The following is a 24,261-nucleotide window of genomic DNA, read 5'->3' on the forward strand; positions in this document are numbered from 1 at the left end:
CGTCAATGCCGTGCGTCAGCGGGGCGCTCTCACGCGCACGAGTTCCAGACCGCCCCCCTTCGCCGCGCCCGGCTCCCCGCACGCCCATTGGCGAGAGGAACCGAGGGGCGTGGTCATGACCGAAGCTCGGAGGGGCGGTGTTCCACATAGCGTATGGCGCCTTGTGATTGGTAGCCCGAAGGCGATGACATGCTTACGCGGGGTTCATGAATGATAATAAAGGCGCGGGAGCAGAGTGGAGTGCAGTGTTCTCCAGCTTGTCAGCAGCTCGTCATCGCTGGTGTAGTGTGTGTGGTGTGTGCACGGCCGCAGGCGCGCCGCCGAGGGGCCGGGCAGCTGCATCTCAGGAGACCAACTTCAACACACACAATAAAGAAAAAGGGGGCAGCTGACGTGTCGCGCCACAACGTGACGTGTACGGCCCGGAGGCGTCACAATTGACGTTGACTGCATTCCAGCCGCTCTTATGGAGATACCGGCGTTCCTCCTATAGGCGAGCAGCTTTTGCGAGCCCCCACCCCCTCCTTAAACATAAATGACGTTCACAAAGTGAGGAATTGTACTGATATCGGTCTGCACATAAACAAAGGCACATTGCAATCGGAGGAGCGTTCACAACACAGCAAAGGGGCAGAGGGAACGGTTTCAAATACTTTTCTCTACTGATGAACTCGCGGGAAGAAGGAGGATCCGGATCTGCAACAGAACTAAGTCATTTATTGGGAGTGATATTTTAAAGACAACTGTCTCTGTGCAATATCCATGATTAGGACTGGACGCCTACTCGCAACTTGGAAGGCTATTTGATTACATGTAAAGACGGAACCGTCACAGCAATCAAGTACGTATCAATAAGTTACTAACTGGACATCATAAAAGTTACAATGGGTATGCTATAGAACAAGCGACTGCAATTCAAAGAGCTTTAGTGATTTTGTTTTGTTAACGCTGATTGGAATATACTTTGGAACTTGTCCTTTGATGCCGGTCCCTTGTGTCTTGAGAACTTATGGGTTAATCAACCGCTTTGGCGAGTGTGACAATCGGAGATCAGCGGGTATTAAGGTATTTCTGGTAGTTGTCATGGTAATGTAATGCTGCAGGCTGGGTGTTTGGTATGATGTGATGAATAGATGCGATTTGTCTTACACTTGTCTGTGTGTATAATTAGCTATGTTCCAGTGAAAGTGTATAGTTATTTAGTGTCTATTTGATTCCACTGCAAACGCATTCTGAAGAGGGTATCGTACCGGTTTGTTTATAAAGCTGAAATGTGCCCTGGAACAGAATTAGTGTTGATTATTATTCCGCACGTTGGTTCGGGATACGGTCCTAAATATTCAAAGTTTCAGTTAAGAAAGAACGCCGCCTAATTGTAGACTCTATTGATCCAACACGTGTGATTATCCACCGTTCTGGTCCTTTTTTTTGTATTCAAATGTTTATGGATTTTTATTAATAGTTTCACTTTAGAAGCGCGTCTGTTTAACTTTTACTTTTTGTTGAGTAATATTTTGTAGTAGCAAGTGCAGCACGTTTCTTATGTAAATGTGTCAATTGGGTATTTATCGTGGACTTGGTGGTGGAATAGTTTTGAAATACATTCTTATTGCCGAAATTAGAAAGTGTAAGGTTATATGTGGACGAATCAACAGCCCAAGTCTTCGATTGCCAGGCGACCATAAATTTCATATTTCAGAACAGGGTCGAGCTATGAGACGAGTTTGTGAATTTGCGAAAGTCACTAGTCGGGGGGGGGGGGGGCACACCATCACATTAGTTCCAAAGATTATATTAGTTGGAAAGTCAGCAATGAAACTTAACATTACCCAATCCATATAACCTCACACTAGCAATATCTTTTATTTGTGGCATTGTACCCCTGTGGAGATCTTGGCACGTTTCTATGAAATTGAAATTGCAGAAATATTCAGTGCATTGTATCTGTTAGAAGTAAGGTAGCGGATTCGGAGTCCTTTAATTTTTGGGGGCTTATTTTCAATAACTTGTAATTGAGGTACAGCATGGCCATTCAGCTATGAAAACGTAATACTCCAAGGGCATATTATGCTGATTCTATCTGTTTGTATTTCATATGTTTAACGCATTTAATGTTTCATAATTGTTAATTACACTCTCCTGCCATGGGCGATTGTCTGACGTCCAGTAAAGCTTATGCTGGCCTTTTTGAAAGAGAGTGAGATTGATAGCAATTTTTCTCTCTCGAATAATTTAAGCTAAATGAAGATTTCCCCGCGGTTTGTGTTATGGCCGGCTGCTGTATGGGAGATGGGGCAGCTGGTAACGAGGTGGATGTTTAAAGAGACCTTGCCAGTTCTCTAGGTAACCAGCTGATTTAGAGCATTCTTCCGAGGGAGACATAATGTGCAAAGAAGTCAACTAAGGAAGCTGGGCAACTATCGTTAAATATAACCTTGCCGGAGGTTTTTTTTACTTAATTGCAGACCAAACTATTATGATCATTTCGAGAAGTTAAGGAGAGAGGTATTTGGAAACGCTATTTCCCTTTAATGTGAATACAAAAGATTAAGGACGTTATTGTAACCCCGAATTCGGAGTCTCCTTTCCAATTTCCAGACCGGGTTCCCTGCAACCACGCGGGTGACAAGTTGATGTGACGATGACAGGGACAGAATTTGCATGAAAACGCCTGGGTTCCATACCTGGCCCAGCCTAAAACTGTTCTTCTCTGATCATCTGAATGTCCGGACAACCTTGACAGGGAAGAACTGTTTTCCAAGAGGTGAAAAATCCATATGAAAGAGTGAAAGCTTTAGGGCAGTTATTTCAATCCAGATCTCTAATTGGTTTATATCATGTGTGTTTGCAGTTTTCACCTCTCTGACACTGAACTCGTAATTGACACTAAACTCAAAGTCGTATAAAAAAAGTATGTTGATTGGCTCTGTTTTGGCTACCCATTCCTTAGATGTTCGAGAAATTGAATTGTTATCGTGTTAAACTTACCGTACAGATAAAGACATCTGTTCCTTTATTTTAACTTTGGAAAGTTTTGAGGACGGACGTCACGTTAAATAAATTGCGAGGGGGCGCTGTCGCTCTACTAACCGAGATCGATTCCTTGCCATGAATAGGGCAAACGATGGCAAAAGTTAAATGATACGCTTCTAATAACGCTGTGGGTGCTTTTTGTGAATGTGTTTTAACCCATTGATTTGGTGGAATGCTTGGTGATCTCCAGCCATGTGGGCAAGTCCTGTTTCTTTCCATACCGTGGCATTACATGGAGAGTATGTGCAGTAGGACTGGCAGTTCATCCCAGACTGCAGAGAGAACAGGGAGTCACTGACATCCGAGCGAAGACAGGAAGCACAAGAGTGGCTGACATTCGCTAACTTTCCCAAACCATTGCTGCCCAACTCGATTCGAGCCGAGGGATAATACCCATTTCGCCGTTGTGTCTGCATCAACCGGGAGTGGAGGACTTTGTATAGTTTCAGTTGGGTTTCTATTCGGCTAAGTTTCCGCTATACCGAACCGGCATTCACACGTTCGTGACAATGGTCGGTATCTTAAAGTGGTGCAAAATGAAGTAAATTTGATAATGATGAGGCAGTAATTTTCCTGACTGACATTTCAAAAATGCATCTTGCGTTCCTATTTAGGCGGTTAGGTTGCGGAATTATTTTCTTGGTGTTTCTATTGAACTGTTGATATTGTGCGAGCTTTTGTAAGGGATCATAAAGTATTGCCATTCTCTGACGTCTCAAATCCGATTTTTCAATCATCTGGACAAAGGGAAGTGTGTTTCACAGTTTCTCCAGCTCTGATGCCTGATTGCTCTCTTTCACTCTGCAGATCTCGGTTCGGAAGAGCTTCCCCCACCGAGCCCGAGTACCGAGTCAGTGCAGCGAAGTGCTGAGAGCAGCCAACCCAGAGACTACCCATTGACAGCGGCCGAGCCTCTGGCAGCCCACCGAGCCAACATTCAGCGAGCCAAATATCTCCCTTCCTCAGCACACACAGGTACACACTGGAGGCTACAAGGTTATATGTAAACAACAGAATACACCCACAAGTGTATAATACACACGAAGGTTCGTTGCAAAATCAGGAGATTCTCCGTGTGCCTTGTTCTGGGGGAAGGGGTGGGGGGAGGGAGGTTGGAAACGGGTATTGACGAGCAAAAATTGCTCTTTTTCGTTCTCTTGTCATTTCGTTATTTCTCGGTTTTGTTTACTTTCCAGTCTTGTATTGATTCATTCTGTTTGTTTTCCCCTATTTCCACTTTAATTCTCCATTTAAACTCATACTGCCTGTGGATAATTTGGAGACATGGTAACATCATGGAAGTGGGTAGCAATTTTTTGATTCTCCGGTCTTAATCAAGAGATCATGGAGATGTATAGGCTAAGGGTCGACATGCCCTAAAACTTGATAAAGGAAAGAGAATAAAATAACTTGAAAATAACCACCGTCCCTTAGTGTAGAAACCAGCATGTATACAGGGACCTTGCATAAAACAGAGAAACATGGCTATATGCAGGGGGCCTGCGTACGAAAACCTTTAGGTATGTAAGGGCTTTATGAATAGTAATCTGTATATATCCACGGGTTCGAATACATACAAACCTCTACTTGTACAAAAATATACTCAAAAATAAACTTAGACATATAAAACCCTCAGGAGTCTATATAAGACGGGAAACAATACAGGAATGTACAAATAAAAACCTAAATGTGCACAGAGTCACTAAATATAAATAAAATACATGCATGCAGAGATGTATGCATAGATAAACTTTATGCAGAAATCATATGCATATAAAGGTGCGTGTACATATTGAAACATAAACCTAACATCTGAATGTCTGGATTCTCTTCGTGTATCAATTTATCTACAATTGTTTATCTAATCCACACCACCATCTCCAGTTATTTTTCTTTACGTCTTGTTCTACCTGTTGCAATCTACTCATTCTCAGCCGGTACAGGCGTTGTTGAATACACGTTGTGTTTTCTTTATTGTTGAAGTCAAGAACTAGATTTCGAAAACTGTCTAGTCCAAATATGGCATTTTCTATTACGTATTTTACATCCTGATTTGATATTTTTTCTTTCCTCTAACTACACCTGCTTAATTTTTCACATCCGTCCAGATCATTTCCAACAATCTATTGCACTATGACGCATCTAAGGAGTGCTCATATAATTTCTGCTTAGTCACACCCTGCGTACTATATAGTTGACAGGAGGCAGAATTCGTCTTTGTAACTGACTTCACAAGTCTTCGCACCCTCCAGGAGACCGGCTTTGTAAGCTTTATCTTATCACTAAACAGAAACATTTAAATGATCTGGCAATATTAAAGTATCTTCTGCATAATAACTATATAAAAATAATATTTGTACAGAGTGACCAATAGGGGCCCTTCTCCCAAACCCACACAGTATATTGTTTTTTAAAACATTTTTTCGCATTTTCTGAGTGCGAAACATACGCACAGGTTACCATCGATTGATACAACCAGATACACAACAATGCACACGATGCACATGTAAGGTTATGCACCAGGCTACTACAAGTGCAAAGAGCAGTGCCACAGATGCATGTATCACCCTTGTGCACTTAAGAACAATGATCGGTCAAATCGCGCACAAATGACAAAAGTTGGACGTCGTGGAAGAATTATAAATACAGATCAGTTCAGATCAAGGGTCTCGATCCGAAACGCCGGCTGTCCATTTCTCTCTACAGGTGCTACCTGACCCACAGAGTTCCTTCAGCAGTTTGTTCTTTGATTCCAGCACCTGCAGTTTCTTCTGTCTCCAAGAGTTATAAATCAGTCATTGCTAAACTAATACGGAGGAATTTTAACTCGTATTATTAACATTCTATTAATGGGGTATTACTATAAGAGGAAAACGTGTCAGTGAAAGGCAATTATTTTTATAGGATGCAATGAGCTAGAAATCGTTAAAGTTAGAAATATACACCTGACCTCTGTGGTTAGTTTTCATATAATAATGATTCTTTACCCCAGCAGTGGGAACCTATGCAAAAAAAATCATACTGTAGGTGCTGGTGATCCGAAACAAAATGAACACGAGATCAGATCAAATCAAATCAATGCGTTTCTCAATCTTTCCACATTATTAATTTTAGAATGTTCTTTTCTTAGATATGCCCTGTGTGCAAACTCAATACAGCTCGTCGCCACAAGGTGCCAGTTTTGCAGCTCAGAGTTACGCTTATGGTGGAGATTACACCTCTGACTTGGTGCATACTGAATCCCCCTATATGAAGTTTGGCATGGACATGGGCAGCACTGAAATTACAGCCACTACGTCCCTGCCCAGTTTCAGTACCTTCATGGAGACTGGTTACTCTGGCAGCTACGAGTTCAAACCGTCGTGTGTGTATCAAATGCACTCTTCTTCCTCACAGAGACCCCTCATTAAACTGGAAGATGCCTCCCATCACAGCTACCAGCCATCGATCCAGCATCAAACAGAGGACATCATGCCATCGACCTCCATTTACTTCAAGCAGTCTCCCCCATCAACTCCTACCACACCGCAATTCACAACTCCACAGTCATCCATGTGGGATGAGCCTCACACGTTGCCTCCAGTGACCCAGACTTGCATGGCCTCAGGTCATATCTTGGATGCCTCCCTGAAGACCGCACCGCCGAGATTTCCAGTATTCGCCTTCAAACAATCTCCGCCACACACTCCGGCTCCCAGCAGCCACATGTGTTATGAACCCACACTGAACATGCCTATGGGAGCTGATAGTGCGTCTACACAGTCTGTAATGGACACTCATCAATACCCGCTGCACTTGGTTAAGGGGTCTGGCTTGGGCTTCCACCCAATGTCTGTTGGCCAGAGTACCCAGAGCCTACCCTCTCCCCCGAGCAGAGGCTCATCTTCTGCAGAGGGGATGTGCGCTGTTTGTGGGGACAATGCAGCCTGTCAGCATTATGGAGTCAGAACCTGCGAGGGATGCAAGGGGTTTTTTAAGGTACGGCGCATCTTAATGTTATCAAAGGCATCCCTAAACCACGCATTAGGCAAAGGAAGTTTCTATTGTGTGATTATTTGCAAAAGTAAACAATGTATTGCAAAGGCCATAAACAACTTGAAACAATATTCAAATGAATAACGCAATACTCCTGCAGTGTACATAGCTTTTCAATGCAGACATTTTTAAATAAGTTGAAATTGTTATTTATTTACTTTGGTGAGCTGGATTGCGAGGGGATACACCTGGTGCTTTTAGAAAGGGTAATGGGCCTTAGTACAATCTGCAACGACAAAAATCTCAGCCAATAGCATGTTGTGGATGTACGTGACGATAGGAGATGCTGGGGGGAGGGCGGAATAAATTAGAAACACCAACAACGAGGTTGGCGTCTATTGTACACGAACCATCTCGATGAAACCAGAAAAGTGGTGGACAAGAGATGGTTGATGTATACGGAATATTAGTCTGCTAGCGATCAATTTAAGCAGCGGGCCACATTATAGAAAGGACGTGAAGGCTTTAGAAAGGGTCCAGAAAAGATTTAAGAGAATGATTCCTAGCTTTTAAAAGTCATATTGGAGAGGCTGGGACTGTTTTCTTTGAACAGAAGGCTGAGGGGAGGTAGGATAGAACTACATAAAGTAATGATGGGTCTGGACAAAATGAATTGTGGAAGGCTGTTCCCATTGCTGGAGGGGCCGCGGACTAGCGCTCATAGATATAACTTGGAGGCGAAGAGAATTAAGAGTGACACGAGGGAAAACTTATTTAAGGCAGGATGTGGTTGGCATCTGGAATGCACTGCCGGCAGATGGAGTGGAAGCAGGTTCCATTGTGGCTTATAACAGGGAACTGGATAAATATAGTTTGGGGCAAAATTAACAATGGTACAGAGAAAAGGCCGGTGGATGGTACTGGAGTTACTTTGGTAGAGCAGGTACGGACATGATGGGTAGATTGTCCTCCTGTGCTGCAAATGTTTTATGAAAAATGCATTATGAATAGCATTAAAAACAACAGTTATAGACCAGAATAGAAAATATTTTACAGTAATCTAAGATCTAGAAGGAACACTTCGTTATTACAAAGTGAATTACTAAAATAATTATGCTAAAGGACTAATATAATTGAAAATGAAATACCACAAATAATCAAGTACTGCCGAACTCTTAAAGTGCTATAAAGAGATTCTCCGCTATATTGTAGCCTTATTGTGTGTCTTCTACTAAACTGTACTTCTAAGCAACCTATACACCTGAACAACGTCATTGGAAATCTATCTTATTCTTCATAATTGCAGTTATCACAGCCAGAATTAAATCTAATAGGATGTGAAATGCACGAAACAGCTGCGCAGTAATTTCAGAATAAAATAATTCACCAATGGCATCAGACTGGCTGGAATAACATCTCACGTGTGGTACAAGAGTCGAGACTCGCTTGCAAAAGTGAGAAACGGGTGTTCCATCATCTGACAATAATAGAATGGAAAATACCTCCAAAACATTTCATTGTTACCAGAAATTAATTGGCTTAATTTGTCGATTCAACCTTTCTTTCTGAAGGCAAGGATTCTATATTTACAACAGACCTTTTTTTTGCTGTATAAACATAGCGATTTACCGATTTTTTTTCAATCTGATTAATAATCCTGTCTAAACAGGCAACGGGGAGATTCCCTAATTCCAGTTTGTGTAAAAATAAGAGTCTATTCTCCGCCCAGAAGCAGGTTTGAATTTCGTGCAGTTAACTTAACCCGTTAGCAATAATCTAGTATACATCTTGCTTTTTTTAAAAAAAAGATGTATAGTATTTAATTAAAAATTGACTTTGAATGTGATTTGAAATGTACTGATCAGTCTTGATTAGCGAAATCCAAGCTAGTTTAATTTTTTGTTTTAAAGCTGTGCTAGTTAAAGAAACGCTACTCCAAACCATTTCAAATTTCTTTAATAAGGCCAGTAATCACCTCGGGAATAAACCAAGTGGAAAATGATACCCGAAGGTATATTAGGAGAGAGGGATATTATACTCGGCGGTATAATGTGATGACCCGGTAATTTCAGAAATAATTCTATCATTTAAAGCTGCCTGTCTCTTGAGAGTTTCTCCGCCACGAATCTGACTGATTCTCATTGTCAGGAGCTAACACCAGTAAAATTGTTTTCCTGCAGGCTAACGTGTTAGGAAATTAATTTTATCTAATTATCCGAGTAGCTTTGGCGCATTTCATATCATAATTAGAGTCTGCTTTGTCAGCGAAATTTTTCTAAGAAAACATGCTGTAATAACATTTGTTCTTTGCAGAGGACGGTGCAAAAAAATGCAAAATACGTTTGCCTGGCGAATAAAAATTGTCCCGTGGACAAGAGGCGGCGCAATCGATGCCAGTACTGCAGGTTCCAGAAATGCCTCAGCGTGGGGATGGTTAAAGAAGGTGAGTGTTGGCAGCTGTCAGACTGCAACCGCAGCCTCCCAACCCCATTCTAATCCACTCTACCCTTTCGTTTCGTTTTAATGAAGCAGTAAAGATCTGACCACCGGGTTAACATTTGCTTGCTGTTGATTTTGCTGGGCCACTTGAATGGGTGTAAAAACAACCATTTAGAATAACAACTGGATTAAGCAGGATTATGCCAATCTACAGGTTTTAGCAGTCGGCTCTGTGCATTTTTCCTGGTTTTTTTACCCATCTTGAAAAGTATGCTACAAATAGCTAGTAGACCAGTAGGGCAACAGGCTATTTTGGATGAACCAGAGAGGAAACCCAAATAACAAAGAGCAAAGCCACAATTGTTCTAATATTATAATATCAAAGGAAATATGGCTTTAATGTTTTATCAAATTAAAAATCCCTAGAAGTGAAATGACGTGTTTTAAACTGCATTGTGTAAAAATAAAAATAATTTTAACACACATTCCAAACAATTTGTGATTGAGAATATAGAAAATGATACTGTGACTATATTTTAGTTAATTTATCCTAAATCTTTAAGGTATGTGATTGTGTATGTCAGAAGTTGTTTGTGACTTCCTGTCTGTTTCTCCAGTGGTCCGTACTGATAGTTTAAAAGGGAGAAGGGGTCGTCTGCCCTCCAAACCAAAGAGCCCTCTCCAGGAGCCATCCCCACCCTCACCTCCAATCAGCTTGATGAATGCTCTTGTGCGGGCACTTGTAGACTCCACTCCCAGCAGTCATAATTACTCCCAGGTAAGCAAGAATCTACATAAATGTAAACATAGCAAGGGAAGAAAATAGCATCTAATACCAGTGGCAACAGTAACTGCCATTGTGAAATTAGATGTGGTTGGAGTTGATTATTATATCACATCTGCTAAAATAGTTGCTTTTTTTCGTCTATGTTATTAAGTATTAGGCTGACCTACATTCCATCACTTTTTAAATTATTAATTCTAGCAAGATATATTCTTTTGTACATGTTATTTTGTAAATTTCTAACCAAAATCTGAAAAACCTGTAACTTTTGATTCGGAGAATTGCAATGTGTTATGTAGCATTGTAGAACTGAATGAATATATATTTTTATGGATAAGTAGTCATTGTTCTTGGGTCATTTGGTAAATCTGATTAGTACAACTAGGCTTTAGCTACTTTTTGAATATTGGAATATTCAAACTCAAAATCAGTTCAATTTTTTTGTTGTATGACATTGGCTTTACAGCAAATATTCCTTTAGAGATATTTTATTATAATTGCATCAATATTCTTAACACTTGAAAGGTTTACAAATGTCTTAATTGAACACAACTTAAACATTCTGATAACTTTTCAGAATATCATATGCTTAAAACAATAGACATTGAAGCAATCTTATTTCGATTAATTTGTGATTTTAAGATGCCTGCTACACAGTCTTTATGCCTCTGTGTAAATCTAAGTGAGTGTCACTTGCATCTTGAGGTTATATTTAAAATGAAGAAGGTTGCTGAATTATCATTAACAACTGAAAACTTTTTTTTTCTCTTAAATACAATATAGGTATGATTTATTGTGGTTTATGACCCACCAATAATGTTTTATGGTTTACCCTAAAATTGAATTCTAATGATACTGAAAGCAATCTCCTTGAGGATCAACATAGAAATAGAATGTTTTTGACTCAAATCCTTTTTGCTCAATAAGTTCCTTTCAGAAACCTTGTAAGTCTTTACTTCTTCCTGCAATCTTTTGGAAAATTAAATTTGCTTTCATGACTTCGGCTGACATGTTGTTGTTCCTTCCCTGCAGTTCTGTGCTACTGAACAGCCGACAGCTGGAAATGATGCCGAGTATGTGCATCAGTTCTATGGCCTCCTTGCTACCTCCATGGAGGTCACTCAGAATTGGGCTGAAAAAATACCAGGATTCAGTGATCTTCCTAAGGAAGATAAGGCTCTACTCATCGAATCTGCCTTCCTTGAACTCTTTGTATTGAGACTTTCTCACAGGTAAATTTAATGGTTACCAAAAGTGTAAAATTATATTTTGAAGAGTTTTTTTTCACAATGTCAATTTAGAATATTCCCTTTAAATGACAAAGCACAGTTGATGGATGTTACTGTAGAATTAAATTCTTAGCACTGCCTCCATCTCTTTCTTCCCCCCCCCCCCCCCATGAATAATCTTGTAAAACCAACTTTGATTAGAATTGGTGGTGTGAGGAAGCTGTAGAATCCGGAATATTTTGGTTAATTGTCATGAGAAATTTACAGATATTCAACTCACTTACCATTTTCTTTTTGTTATTGTAAGTTGCTAGTTTATTCAAATGATTTGTATCCTTTTGTCCACTGAGTTATGTAGCAGATAATGAGCAAAATTTTATTGTGAAGTTGCTGTTTGCTTCATATTTGCTGCTTGTTTTATTCAATGTCAGCTTTAAGATGGGTCCCCGTGGCAAGCAAAGTGAAAGCAAAACAAAGTAAAACTAGTCAGCAAATAATTAACTAAAAGTGTGTTTAGAATGTAACCAAATGATTGTTTCAAATTTTCTAAAATGTGGCCTACAGTTTACATCTGAAGCATACTAGACATTGACTAATTCAGTGAACGAATGCTGTGGTACACTCTAACAGCACTGCTATTCTCCAGGTTTAGAAACCAGGCCATTTTCTTTTATAACCAACACCCTGTGCCATGTCCATTTCTATTAGATACTGCATGTTTTAAAAAAATATGTAATGCTCATCAATGTGTTGTAATCAAGAAGAAATGCAATAGAACTTATGTTGATAAGAGTGTATATTTTACTAATTTCAGAACCCTTACAGAAAGTGGAATGTATGATGATATTTGCTAAGATATAACAGATAATGAACTCTAAAATTATAATCCTGTCCTTTTAACAATTCTTTATAGATCTGCTCCAGCAGAGGATAAGTTTGTGTTCTGTAATGGACTTGTTTTGCATCGACTTCAGTGCCTTCGTGGATTTGGTGAATGGCTTGACGCAATCAAGGAATTCTCTACAAATTTACAAAGCCTTAACTTTGATGTTTCAACTTTTGCATGTCTAGCAGCTCTAGTTATGATCACAGGTAGGAACTTTCTATCCATTTTTTTTTCCAGAATCTTCCAGTGATTCTCAGACCAGTGTAATACTCTTTCTGTCTTATGTTAAACTTTGAAAAATCAGTTTCACTTTTGATATTTTTTAACGTTGATATCATATGCAATTTCAAACTATTTGGCTGGCTTAATGATTGCTTTTTAGATACATATTAGCTGCCTGTAGTTTTGTTTGTTTTTTTAAAATATTTTAAGCTAGTCAGTTCAGATGTCGAGCTGTTCATTCACAGAGTTTAGGACCCTCTTTAAACATTTGCTCTGCCAGTTCGTGGCCCTTGTGATAATGATTTACTGTATCCACGTGGATCTACTTCTTAAGCCCATGTCATAATGCTTTAGATATAATTTAAAGCAAGTTATGTAAAGATGACTAAACAGAAGAGAAAAACCTGTTAGATAGTTTGGGTTAATTCTTGGATCATGTAGGATCCTCGTAAGGAATTTCAGACTGAGCGCTTGTATTATCAGCTGTACTGAATGCTGATCTCAAATTACTGATAAATACCAGTATCCTTGCTGATGCTAGATTTCAGATCTTGTGTACCCACTTTAGGAAGAGTTTTCTGTTCTGGGTTTTTATTGCATTCACCTTTCTGGTTTGCCATAGTTTGTCTGTAGAAATATAATTGAACATGTTCAGTATCTCTTTACAAGAACTACTCCACATTCAGCTAACAGAGGGCAAGATGACTGTTAGGCCCAGATAGATTTACTTAACTTTTCATTCGGAGTTAAAAATCCCCTTCCCAGTATATTTTCCTGACTGGGTCTCAGCCTAGCTTCTGACAAATGTCAGAACAAGCCAAGTTTCTGTGCCAGTGTTGGGTCAGTACCTCAAGCATTATTGCTGCACCATCCTAAATTTAAGATGCTGCGTGACACCACACATTTCATTCACCAGGCCAACCTCTCTATGCTTACTAATTTTGAAATTGAAACTGTACATACACATGGGTAGAATTCAAATGGTTTTCATCATGACATTACACATCACACGATTACTTAACAACTTGGGTAGCACAATAAATACTAAAATTAACAATTTCCATTGTCACCCAGGAATAATTCTCAGTTTTAATCTCAGAATTAAAGTTCAATGTGGCTTATCATTTGGATCACTGGATCATAGTTATCTTGCTACCAAGCCATTGTATTGAATGCTGATTTGAGATAAGAACATTCCTTCTGTTTATGTATAGGATCTTTGATAGAAGAATTTGGAATTAATCCCACTATCCTGTTCTCTCTCTATCTCTGCTTCAAAACAATTATCTGATTTTTTTTTTCTTTGAAAGATGCAGCAGTCTCTATCTTAAGTTGCTGTGTATGCTAACAAATATTTTGCATAATATTAGGCAATGTGAAATTATCCTAATAGTTGTAGGTGTGTCTGTGACAGATTTTTCCATTTTTTCATCTTAAAATCAAATTCAGTGGGAATCAATAAGATAAAGAATGGGAAACATAATTATTTTGTGCTCACTTCAGCAGCACACCTACTAGTGGCACAACTAATAGAGCTGCTACCTCACAGCACCAGCAACCTGGGTTCAGTACTGACCTCTGGTGCTGTCTGTGTGAAGTTTGCATGTTTTCCTTGTAACCAAATGGGTTTTCTCCAGGTGCTCTAGTTTCTCCCCACATCCCAAAGATGTGCAGATTGATGGGTTAAGTAGCCACTGTAAATTGCCCCTAGTGTGTGGGTGAGTGGTAGAATCTGTGTGGGGAGGAGTGTGTGGTCAGTTCTTGGGAATGAAGGGAGAATAAAAATGGGATTAATGTAGGATTAGTGTAAATGGGTGCTTTGGTTGGCATAGATTCAGTAGTGGACCAAAGGACCTGTATCCGAGCTGTGTGATTTAACTACTCTATTAATGACTGCTTCATTTTTATTATAGCAAAGTCTTAGTTCACACAATAAAAATCAATCCCAAATTTTCTTAAACATAAAACATCAGAAAATATTGGAATTTAAAATTGAGTTGAAGTTTTTTTTTGTAATTGCAGTCAATATTAGATTCATTCAAGGTGTTGTAATTTAGGAGTTTTTAAACCTTCACTAATGGACTTCCTAAGTCGTAGCTCTCAGCAAATCACACAGTCTTTCGTTTACCCCATCTTTTGTTCATTATGTTCATCAGTCCAGCTACTGTCTCCTCTTTTCATAAAAAAATCTATGTCCTGTCCAAACAGGTTTTAAAAGAGCTGCAAGGTCTAATCTCACTTTCCAGCACTCAGTCCATAGTCCTGGAAGGTGCAGCACTTTAAATACACATCCTACTACTACTTGCACGTGACCGAGTTTCTACCTCTATTATTCAAGTAGTGAATTCCAGACCCTTACCAAACTCTGGGTCAAAAAATGTCCTTCTGCCAATTACCTTAAATCCACGCCTCCTGGTTTTGAGCTCCTCTGCTGAGATAAATGAATGAATTTTCCCTATTTTATCTAGGCCCCTCATAATTTAATATGCCTCAATTAAACATCCCTTCAGCCTCTGATACAAGGAAAATAACCCAGCCTATACAGTATTTCTTCATAGATGAAATTTTCCAGCCCTGGCAGCATCCTCATAAGTCTTCTCTAAATCCTGCTCAGTGTAATCACATCTTTCCTGTAAAGTGGTGACAAGAACTGTACACAGTACTTAAGCTGCAGTCTAATTTGTGTTGTGGTTAATTCTAGTATAATCTCCCTCATTTTAAATTCTATACTTCATCTCTTAAAGGAAGCACCCTGTGTGGTATTTTTTTCCACATCAACCTATTCTACTACCTTTTAAGGAGCTCTGGACAAGGTCCCTCTGTTCTTCCACACATTTCAACATCCTCTCATTTATTGTGCATTCCTGTGCCTTGTTGCCCATCCCAAATGGCATTTCCTTGGATTAAATTCCAATTGTCACTTCCCAAATGACCAAGACCATCAATATTTCCTGCACTATCGACCACAGTCAATTTTTGTATCATCTACAAACCTCTTTAATTGTGGCCTGTGCACTTAAGTTTAAATCATTAAATATACACTACAAAAAACAAGAGACTGGTACTGAACCCTGTGGAACCTATCACAAAGATGCCCATCAGCCATTATCCTTTGCTTCCTACCATTAAGCCACTTTTGAATCCAATTTATCACTCTCTTGGATCCCATAGGCTTTCACTTTTTTTGACCAGCCTGTGATTTGGAACTTTGTTGGAAGGTTTGCTAAGATCAATGTCAACTACATCAGATGCACTGCCCTTATTGAGTCTCCTTGTTATGTTGTTTAAAAAGTCAATTGTTAGTTGGACACAGATTTCCCTTAATAAATCCATGTTGATTGTCATCGAATCTATGCCTTTCTAAATAAGATCCATGCTGTCCATCAGAATTGATTCCAATAGTTTGCTCATCATCAAAGTTTAACTAAATGGCCTGTAATTACTTTGTTTATACCTTCCTCTCTCTTTAAACAAAAGTCCAATGTTGGCACTTTGCAAACCCTCTCGAACCATTCCCTTAGCCAAGGAGATTTGGAGCCTCTTCAGTTTCCTCCCTTGCTTCTTTTAAGAACCTGGGATATATTTCATATTAGACTGCTGATTTGTCCACTTTTAAAATGCTAAACTCCTTAACACTTTATCGTTTACTGTGCCCAGTATTTCACATGCTTCCTCCTTGATCACAACATCAATGTCATCTATCTCATTAAGAGCATACCCACATTCTCTACCTCAACATGTAAGTTATCTTTTTGGTCCCAAATAGGCTCTACTCTTTCCTTTATATACTTCCTTTGACTTTACTTGCCAGTTTTTTTTTGTCGTGCTTTCCTAATTTCGCATATAACTTCACCTCTATACTCTTCCAGGCTTCCTGCAGTAGTAAGTTCTCATGTTTATCATGATTTTTTTTGTCTTTCTTACCTTTCTTTAAACTAGGCCCAAGAGGTGGCACCCCTCTATTTTTCTTTGTGGGAATGTGATTACACTGAACTCCTTGGATCTCCTCTTTTGAATACCTCCCATTAAACTCAAGCTGACTTAGTTTGTGATTTCCAATCCACTCTTTCCTAATCACTTCTCAATTTAGTTAAATTGGCCTTGCCCCCATATAAAACCATTACCCCTATTTTGTAACATCTTTTTTCATATCTATGCCAAATCTATTTGAATTATGTTCATTATCACAAAAGTACTCTTCTACTGATGCTCTTTTCATTGCTCAGCCTCGTTCTCTAAAACCAGTACAGAATTTCCAACCCACCCTCCTTGTTCAGACACTGGCTAAAGAGGCCCGCCAGAATGCAATTTAGAAGTTCAGTGCTTCCAGCATCATCTTATGCTGATTGTATCCCAGTTACTATGAGGACAATTGAATGTACTGACGAATGCTACCCTTTTCACTTAGTATTTTTCAGGCATTTCCACACACATATTTGCACTTTTATCTCCAGACTGTTTGGAGTCTGTGGTACACTTCCAGCAATGTGATGTTCCACTCTTATATCCTTACTTGATGATCCTTCTAAAATTCTCAATACAGTGATTGTTCCTCCCCAACCTTTTTTTTAAATTACCCTCTCTAGCTTGTCTGAAGACCCGATAACCAGGAAGCCGCATTTCCTGCCCCTTCAGTTACAGTTATAATATCATATTACCATGAGTCTATTTATACCTTCAGTTCATCTCCCTTACTCAGTCTGTCCTTGCATTTCGCCATATATACCCTTAAACACAACCAGGCTCTTTTTTTTCTGCCTTTGTTTGCTCTACCTTCCAAATTCTCTCCCTAATTTACTCCCTTCAGTTTCCATTCTTATTAATCTTGTATTTGAAGATGCACTCTGCCACGCAAGACTCAATAAGCTAGGTTAAATCCTTCCCTAAAGCACAAGAAAACTTACCCACAAAGATATTGGTCTCATCCCTGTTGAGATGCAAGTTATCCTGCCTGTACAGATTCAATGCATCAAGAATCTAATCCCCCCTCACATCTGATGCCATCTCCCTATACCATCTCTTCAGTCACACACTTCCCTATACTATTTCTTATTTCCATATTTATTAGTACATGGCATGAGGAGTTATCTGGAGATTATTACTTTTAAGTCATTGCTTCTTAATCTCTTTTTGTTAATTCTCTTTAAAATCTGCCAGCAGGACCTCATCCCTTTTATCTACCCTTGGCAGTGGTACCAACATAGACCTTGACTTGTGGCCATTCACCCTCTTCCTCCAGAATGTTCTGCATCTAGTCAGTGATATCCTTGACCTTGCACCAGGGAGGCATTTACTGACCTCTGCAGAAGCAACTTGTATTTGTATAGTGCCATTAATATAGTATAAAATCCCATGGTATTTTATGGGAGCATTATTAATTAAAGACTGACACTGAGCCACATAGGGTAGGTGCTTAAAAACTTGGTTAAAGGTATAGATTTTAAGGACTATCTGAAAGAGGCATTGAGATGGGTAAGTTTAGGGAGGGAGCTCATTTGTCCACTATCTGCTTTCCAGGCAGTGCATTCCTTGCTATTACCTTGGAAGGATCCATTCTCCCTTTGTTCCTGCATTTCCCATTCCCAGTTCTGATGAAGGATCTTGCACCTGAAACATTAACTGTTCCTCTTTCCACAGATGCTACCTGACCTGCTGAATATTTCCAGTACTTTGTTTCCATTTCAGATTTTCAGCATCTGTAGTTTCTTGATTTTTCATTCCCCATTTCCCCTACCTTTCGACCCCCCCAACCCCACCACAATATCATCTTCCTTGTCAGGCCCTGAACAGAAAATTCTGTCCAGCATTGGGTGACATGGACAAAAAATATTGGGGGGGAAAAAAATTAGCAAAGACAAAGTACCAACTTAAGTGGGAAATAAAGTTGAGTGTGATGTATAGGATCTTAATATAATATTCTTGTGATCATTTGGATTGGGTACCTCTGGAGGAAAGGTTAGGAGTGACTTGTATGCATTTGGAGATTAGAAGAATGCAAGGTGATCTCATTGAAGTACACTGAGGACAGATGCTGAGAGGGTGTTTCCTTCAGCTGTGGAGTCTAGAACTAGGGACTTGATCTGAAGATAAGAGGCTGGCCACTGAGGACTAGGATGAGAGTATTTTTTTTTCCCAGAAATTCACTAAAGGGCTTTGGATGTTCAGTCATTAAGGAATTTCAGGACTGAGACTCATTTTTGGATCTTTGGGGACTGAGCAGGAAGATTTACTTGAGGTATTTGTTCACCCATGATTTTGGTGCATGGCAGAGCAGATCTGAGGTGACATTTGACCACCACCTGCTCTTTGTGTTCCTATGTGACTTTGCACATGACAAGTAGAATTGGCATCAGTCACAACAAAGGCCTAACTTTTAATGAACGAACTTCCTTAAGGCTTCCCTATTGATGTAATTTGATTTTAGCTGTAGAAAAGCACCATCACTGTACCCTTTTATTTCTGTGAGAACTAAGTTTGTTCAGGATTCTTGGAGGGAACCCATCTAAATAAGACTTCTATAGTTTCCATCAGAACCTTTGAGCTTTAACTGGAATTAAAAACATGGTTCCAAAAATAACTGCAAGTTTCTTATTGATCACATCCATAAAATGTTATAATTAGGGTTAAACACTTTGGAAAAGTGCATTCATGGGACAATAAATGGCAAAAAAGTGGATTTTTCATATCTATTATTGGAGGAAAAATATTTAGCATCTTTACAGTATGTTGCTAATTTTGCCTGTTATGTCTGCGCAGATCGCCATGGGTTAAAAGAACCAAAGAAAGTGGAAGAGATGCAATCCCGGATCATCAGTTGTTTGAAGGAACACCTATCATTCAGCAGCCCTGGAGAAAACAAAGGGCAGCCGTTATCCAAGGTAGTGGGGATCATACCTCAGCTGCGTTCTCTTTGTACACAGGGGCTCCAACGCATTTTCTACCTAAAACTCGAGGACCTGGTGCCGCCCCCAGCCATCATCGACAAACTGTTTCTGGATACACTGCCTTTCTGAGATGTTTTATCTCTTTTGTTTTTCTTGACAATAACACACTTCTGTAACCAAGTGGATTGTGTTTGGGGGAAAATAAAACAGCTGGTGCTCTGGCGTCTATACCCTACAAAGCAGCGCTTTATGTCCATATCCAAGAATATTTCCTGGTTCTTTATTCTGGAGGATCCTGTACGTTAAAACTGTCTGCTTGCTGCTTTTGGGAATGCTAACATGGCACCTTGGGAACGAAACCTGGTAGAAATGATTATCTGACTCTTTTTCAGTCTGTAACATGTCATCCCAAAATTCTTGGGTGACTGCTATAACTTTTTTAAAATGTTAACAACAAAGTTGTTACAAAGATAGTATGCTTTTTATTGTGATTGATGCCTTTAGTATAGCTCCTGATGTGTCATATGTACAGCAAGTGGTGGTGCGAGGAGTCACCTCTGATGAAAAGTTCTGTTTTTAGAATGCAGTGATGAAAGGCTGTCGGCTCCTGTCCAAGTGCAATTTATTTGAAAGTGCTACAACTTTGAAGAAGTTTATTTTGTTGGTTTTGTTTTTTTTCAAACTCTAATTTATTGTAATACTAAAAGAATTTGATGAAATACAAGAAATTGTTGGCACTAACTTTACTGACAAAGTTACCTGAACTTGAATTATAGTGATAATATGTACTGATAAAAGTACAGTTGATGCAGGGATGCTTTGTGAACCAGAAGAGCACCTACAGATTGCTTAGAAAGAAGAATATGTAGGAGTCAGGGGTGGGGTGGGGGGGAGGTGTGGGAAACACCATTTAATTTTTACAATCTTTTGTGAAGTGTTTTAAGGATGATCATGTAGAGTTTGGACAGAAGGATATCAAAGTACAGGAAATACCAGATATTCTAAGGCAGAATTAGTTGTTCCACCAGCCGACTTTACAAATCCAGCAGGTCCTACTGAATACTGTAGTTGTAAGAATGTAGGTGCTAGTAGGATGCAGTCAGCTGCATTAAACATTCCGTGTTCGTAAAAGTTTTTTGTATGATGTTTATACTGTTGATGCCATATACTAATACAAAATACTTTTGTTGCATAATGTCTTTTTCTATAAAGATTATATGCATGTTATTGTAATGGCTTTGCCTGTATTTATTGCGACAATTGCCGGTTGCTCAGAGTAACTCTGCAGGCTGAATTCAGGAACCTTAGCTGTTAAAGGGGCAGTGCCTTGCTTTTGACAACAGAGTGAATTCACAAACCATCTCTGTGCTCCCTTAGCATCCAATAGTGTTCTATTGTGTTAACCTGTGTGTTTTCAAATGTTGAGTACATTGTACATAGATATGTAAATTAAAATATTAAATTGAATAACATTTTATCATAAGCTACTTGACTTTGGAGGATTTTCTGAAATTCATCTTTTGCCCACAATTTATATTAGATCAGATCTAATTATGGTAATTTACACATTTGTTTTGTTTAAATAAAAACTAAGATTTAAAAGTCAATGAACATAATTTTTTTAAATTGATATTAATTAGTTTAGTCACTTTGTACACATTATTTCACAATCATATCTGACTATAGATGTCTCTTCTCCAGAAAGAAGCAAGTTTGCTCATTGTTAATTAATAGTTGATTGGCTAGTTAGCTAATTAACAACAGCCAATAAAATGAAGGTAGAGTCAAGCAGGGCAGCCATCTTGGAGTGACCATAGTGAGAGTGGGCTGGTGTAGAAGAGTGGAGCTGAGGCTCTGGTGTGAGGAGGCTAAGTGGTCCAGGTGTTGGGAGTGAAAGTGGATCGTTAAAAAGGATTTGGTGAGGAGGCATAGGTAAGCTTTTAATCTGATCCTTGATAATTGATTCAGTGTAGGCAGGATGGTAGTTAGGGCAGTGGAATGCTCCCCCTGCAAGATGTGGGAAGTCAGTGAACGTCAGTCCCCCTGATGACCACATCTGTGGGAAGTGCACCCAGCTGCAGCTCCTGACAGACTGGATCAAGGAACTGAAGCTGGAGTCTGATGTACTTGGGATCATCTGGGAAGCTGAGAGCTTTATAGATGAGACTTTTACTAAGATGGTCACACCAAAAGTACAGGCTTCAGATGGATGGGTGACCACCAGGAAAAGTAAGGGGAGTAGGCAGTCAGTGCAGTACTCCCCTGTGGCTATTCCCCTCACTAACAGGTGCATCTCTTTTGGATACTACTGAGGGAGATGTTCTTTCAGGGGCTAGCAGCAGTAGGCAGGTCTCTGGCACTGTGACCGGCTCAGAGGGAAAGGGTGCAGTCAGACAGGGTGATAGTGATAGGAGACTTGATAGTGAGGAAGGCAGTCAGGAGATTCTGTGGCTGCAAAAGAGATGCCAGGATGCTGTGTTGCCTCCTGGGTGCCACAGTCAAGGATGTCTCTGAGGAGCTGCAGAAAATACTCCAGAGAGGGCAAATAGCCAGAGGTCATTGTATATGTTGGTACAAATGATATGGGTCGAACAAGGGATGAGGTCCTGCAGAATAAGTACAGGGAGATGGGTAAGAAATTAAGAAACAGGACCTCAAGGGTAGTGATCTCTGAATTACTCCTGGTGCCATGTGCTAGTGAGGTCAGAAATAGAAGGATAAGCCAGATGAATTTGTGGCTGAGGAGCTGGTGCAAGGGGCAGGATTCAGGTTCTTGGACCATTGGGATCTCTTCTTGAGTAGAGGTGAACTGTACAAGAGGGATGGGTTGCACTTTAACCAGAGAGGGATCAATATCCTTGCAGGGAAATTACTAGTGCTACATGGGATAGTTTAAACTAGATTAGCATGGGGGTTGGACTCTGAGCAGGAGCAAGTCGTGTGATAAAGCAGTAGCCCGCAAGAACAAGCTTAGTAACTAGGATAACCAGGGGTACAGTAATGGCAGGGAAAGGAATACCTAGTTAAACTGCATTTATTTCAATGTGCAATGCTTAACAGGTAAGGTGGATGAACTCAGAGCGTATGTTAGCTCTGAGGGCTGGGATGTTATAGCCATAACAGAAACATGGCTGAGAGAAGGGCAGCTCAATATTCCAGGATATGGATGCTACAAGTGTGGCAGAGGCTTGAATAAGTGGAGTAGGTGTTGCCTTTTTGCTGAGGGAGGACATAACTGCAGTACTTATAGAGATGACATTCTTGGGGGTATTGTACAGTGAAGCTATATGGGTAGAACTTAGAAACAAAGAGGGGAGGATCATTCTAGTGGGGTTGTACTATAGAACCCCCTCCAATAGTCGGCAGGAACTCGAGGAGCAGGTGTGTAGAGAAATTGCTCACAGTTGTAAGAATAATAGGGTTGTATTAGTGGGAGATTTTAATTTCCCTGGTATTGACTGGACTACCCAGAGTGTTAAGGGCCTGGACTGGTTGGAATTTGTGAAATGTGTCCAGGAAAGCTTCCTGAGTCAATATATAGAGGGCCCTACTCAGGAGGGTGCAATACTGGACCTCCTCTTGGGGAATGAGGCAGGGCAGGTAACTGAAGTGGCAGTCAGTGACTATAATTATATTAGTTTTAAGATAGTGATGGAAAAAGATAGGACAGGCCCACAGGTTAGGGTCCCAAACTGTAGTAGGACTAATTTTGGGGGAATGGGGCTAGATCTAGCCTAGATTGATTGGGTGAGCCTGTTTGAAGGGAAAGGAATGAATAGCAAGTAGGAGGCTTTTAAGACTGTGATATCAAGAGTCCAGGAGCAGCGTGTTCCTGTTAGGGTGAAGGGTAAGCTTGGCAAACCTTGACTTATGAGCAATTATTGAGGCTCTGGTCAAGAAAGAGAAGGAAGCATACATTGGGTTTAGGAGGTTGGGGACGAGGGAATGCCTTGATGGCTATAAAAAAGATTAAGAATACACTTAAGGAAATCGGGAGGGCAAAGAGGGTATGAGACGGATCTGGCAGGTAAGGTTGAGGAACTGTTGAAGAAAGATAGCAAGGACAAGCCTGAGAGCTACAGGCCAGTCAGCCTGACATCAGTAGTGGGGAAATTACTGGAGGGAATACCGAGGAACAGGATCTACCAGCATTTGGATTGACAGAATCTGATTAGGAGGAGAGTGCATGGCTTTGTGCATTGAAAATTATGCTTGATGAACCTTCTAGTGTTTTTTTTTGAAGAGGTAACCAAAAAGGATGAGTGTAGGGCAGTGGATGTTGTCTATTTGGACTTCAGCAAGGCCTTCAACAAGGTCCTGCATGGTAGGCTGATCTGGAGGATTAGGTCCCATGGAATCCAGGGAGAGCTAGTTAGGTGGATTCAAAATTGGCTTAGAGGTAGGAAGCAGAGGGTGGTGGTTGAAGGTTGTTTCTCAGAATGGAGGCCGGTGACTTGTGGTGTGCTGCAGGGGTCGGTGTTAGGAACCTTGTTATTTGTTAGTTTATGTAAATGATTGGGATGTGAACGCACAAGGCTTGATCAGTACATTTGCAGATGACCTGAATTTAGGAGGTGGTGTTGATAGTGAAGAAGGTTATTGTAGGTTACAGGGGGATCTTGATCAGTTAGGGAAGTGGGCCAAGGGGTGGCAAATGGATTTCAATACAGAGAAGCGTGAGGTGCTGCATTTTGGAAAGTTAAACCAATGTAGGACTTATACTATGAATGGTAGGGCACTAGGGAGTGTAATGGAACAGAGGGACCTAGGAGTACAAGTGTGTAGGTCATTGAAAGTGGCATCACAGGT

At 40.1% G+C, this 24,261-nt stretch overlaps 1 protein-coding gene across 3 annotated transcripts; it reads left to right on the forward strand.

The window, feature by feature from the left end:
• The first annotated feature begins 241 nt into the window (after positions 1 to 241).
• On the forward strand, positions 242 to 20,935 carry nr4a3 (nuclear receptor subfamily 4, group A, member 3). 3 transcript variants are annotated; one of them, XM_052015601.1, is made up of 8 exons: positions 242 to 841; positions 3,841 to 4,079; positions 6,164 to 7,011; positions 9,322 to 9,451; positions 10,065 to 10,225; positions 11,264 to 11,463; positions 12,374 to 12,552; positions 19,325 to 20,935. In XM_052015601.1, exons 3-8 carry the CDS (start codon positions 6,166 to 6,168, stop codon positions 19,579 to 19,581), a joined length of 1,773 nt encoding a protein of 590 aa, XP_051871561.1. In that variant the 5' UTR covers positions 242 to 841; positions 3,841 to 4,079; positions 6,164 to 6,165; the 3' UTR covers positions 19,582 to 20,935. The 3 variants fall into 3 exon arrangements, with proteins under 3 accessions (XP_051871561.1, XP_051871562.1, XP_051871563.1); XM_052015602.1 differs by having other exon boundaries at positions 3,841 to 4,008; XM_052015603.1 differs by lacking the exons at positions 11,264 to 11,463; positions 12,374 to 12,552; positions 19,325 to 20,935 and adding an exon at positions 11,015 to 11,169.
• The last annotated feature ends 3,326 nt before the right edge of the window (positions 20,936 to 24,261 follow it).

Source organism: Pristis pectinata, chromosome 5, assembly GCF_009764475.1.
Source record: "Pristis pectinata isolate sPriPec2 chromosome 5, sPriPec2.1.pri, whole genome shotgun sequence".
NCBI classification, from domain to species: Eukaryota; Metazoa; Chordata; class Chondrichthyes; order Rhinopristiformes; family Pristidae; genus Pristis; species Pristis pectinata.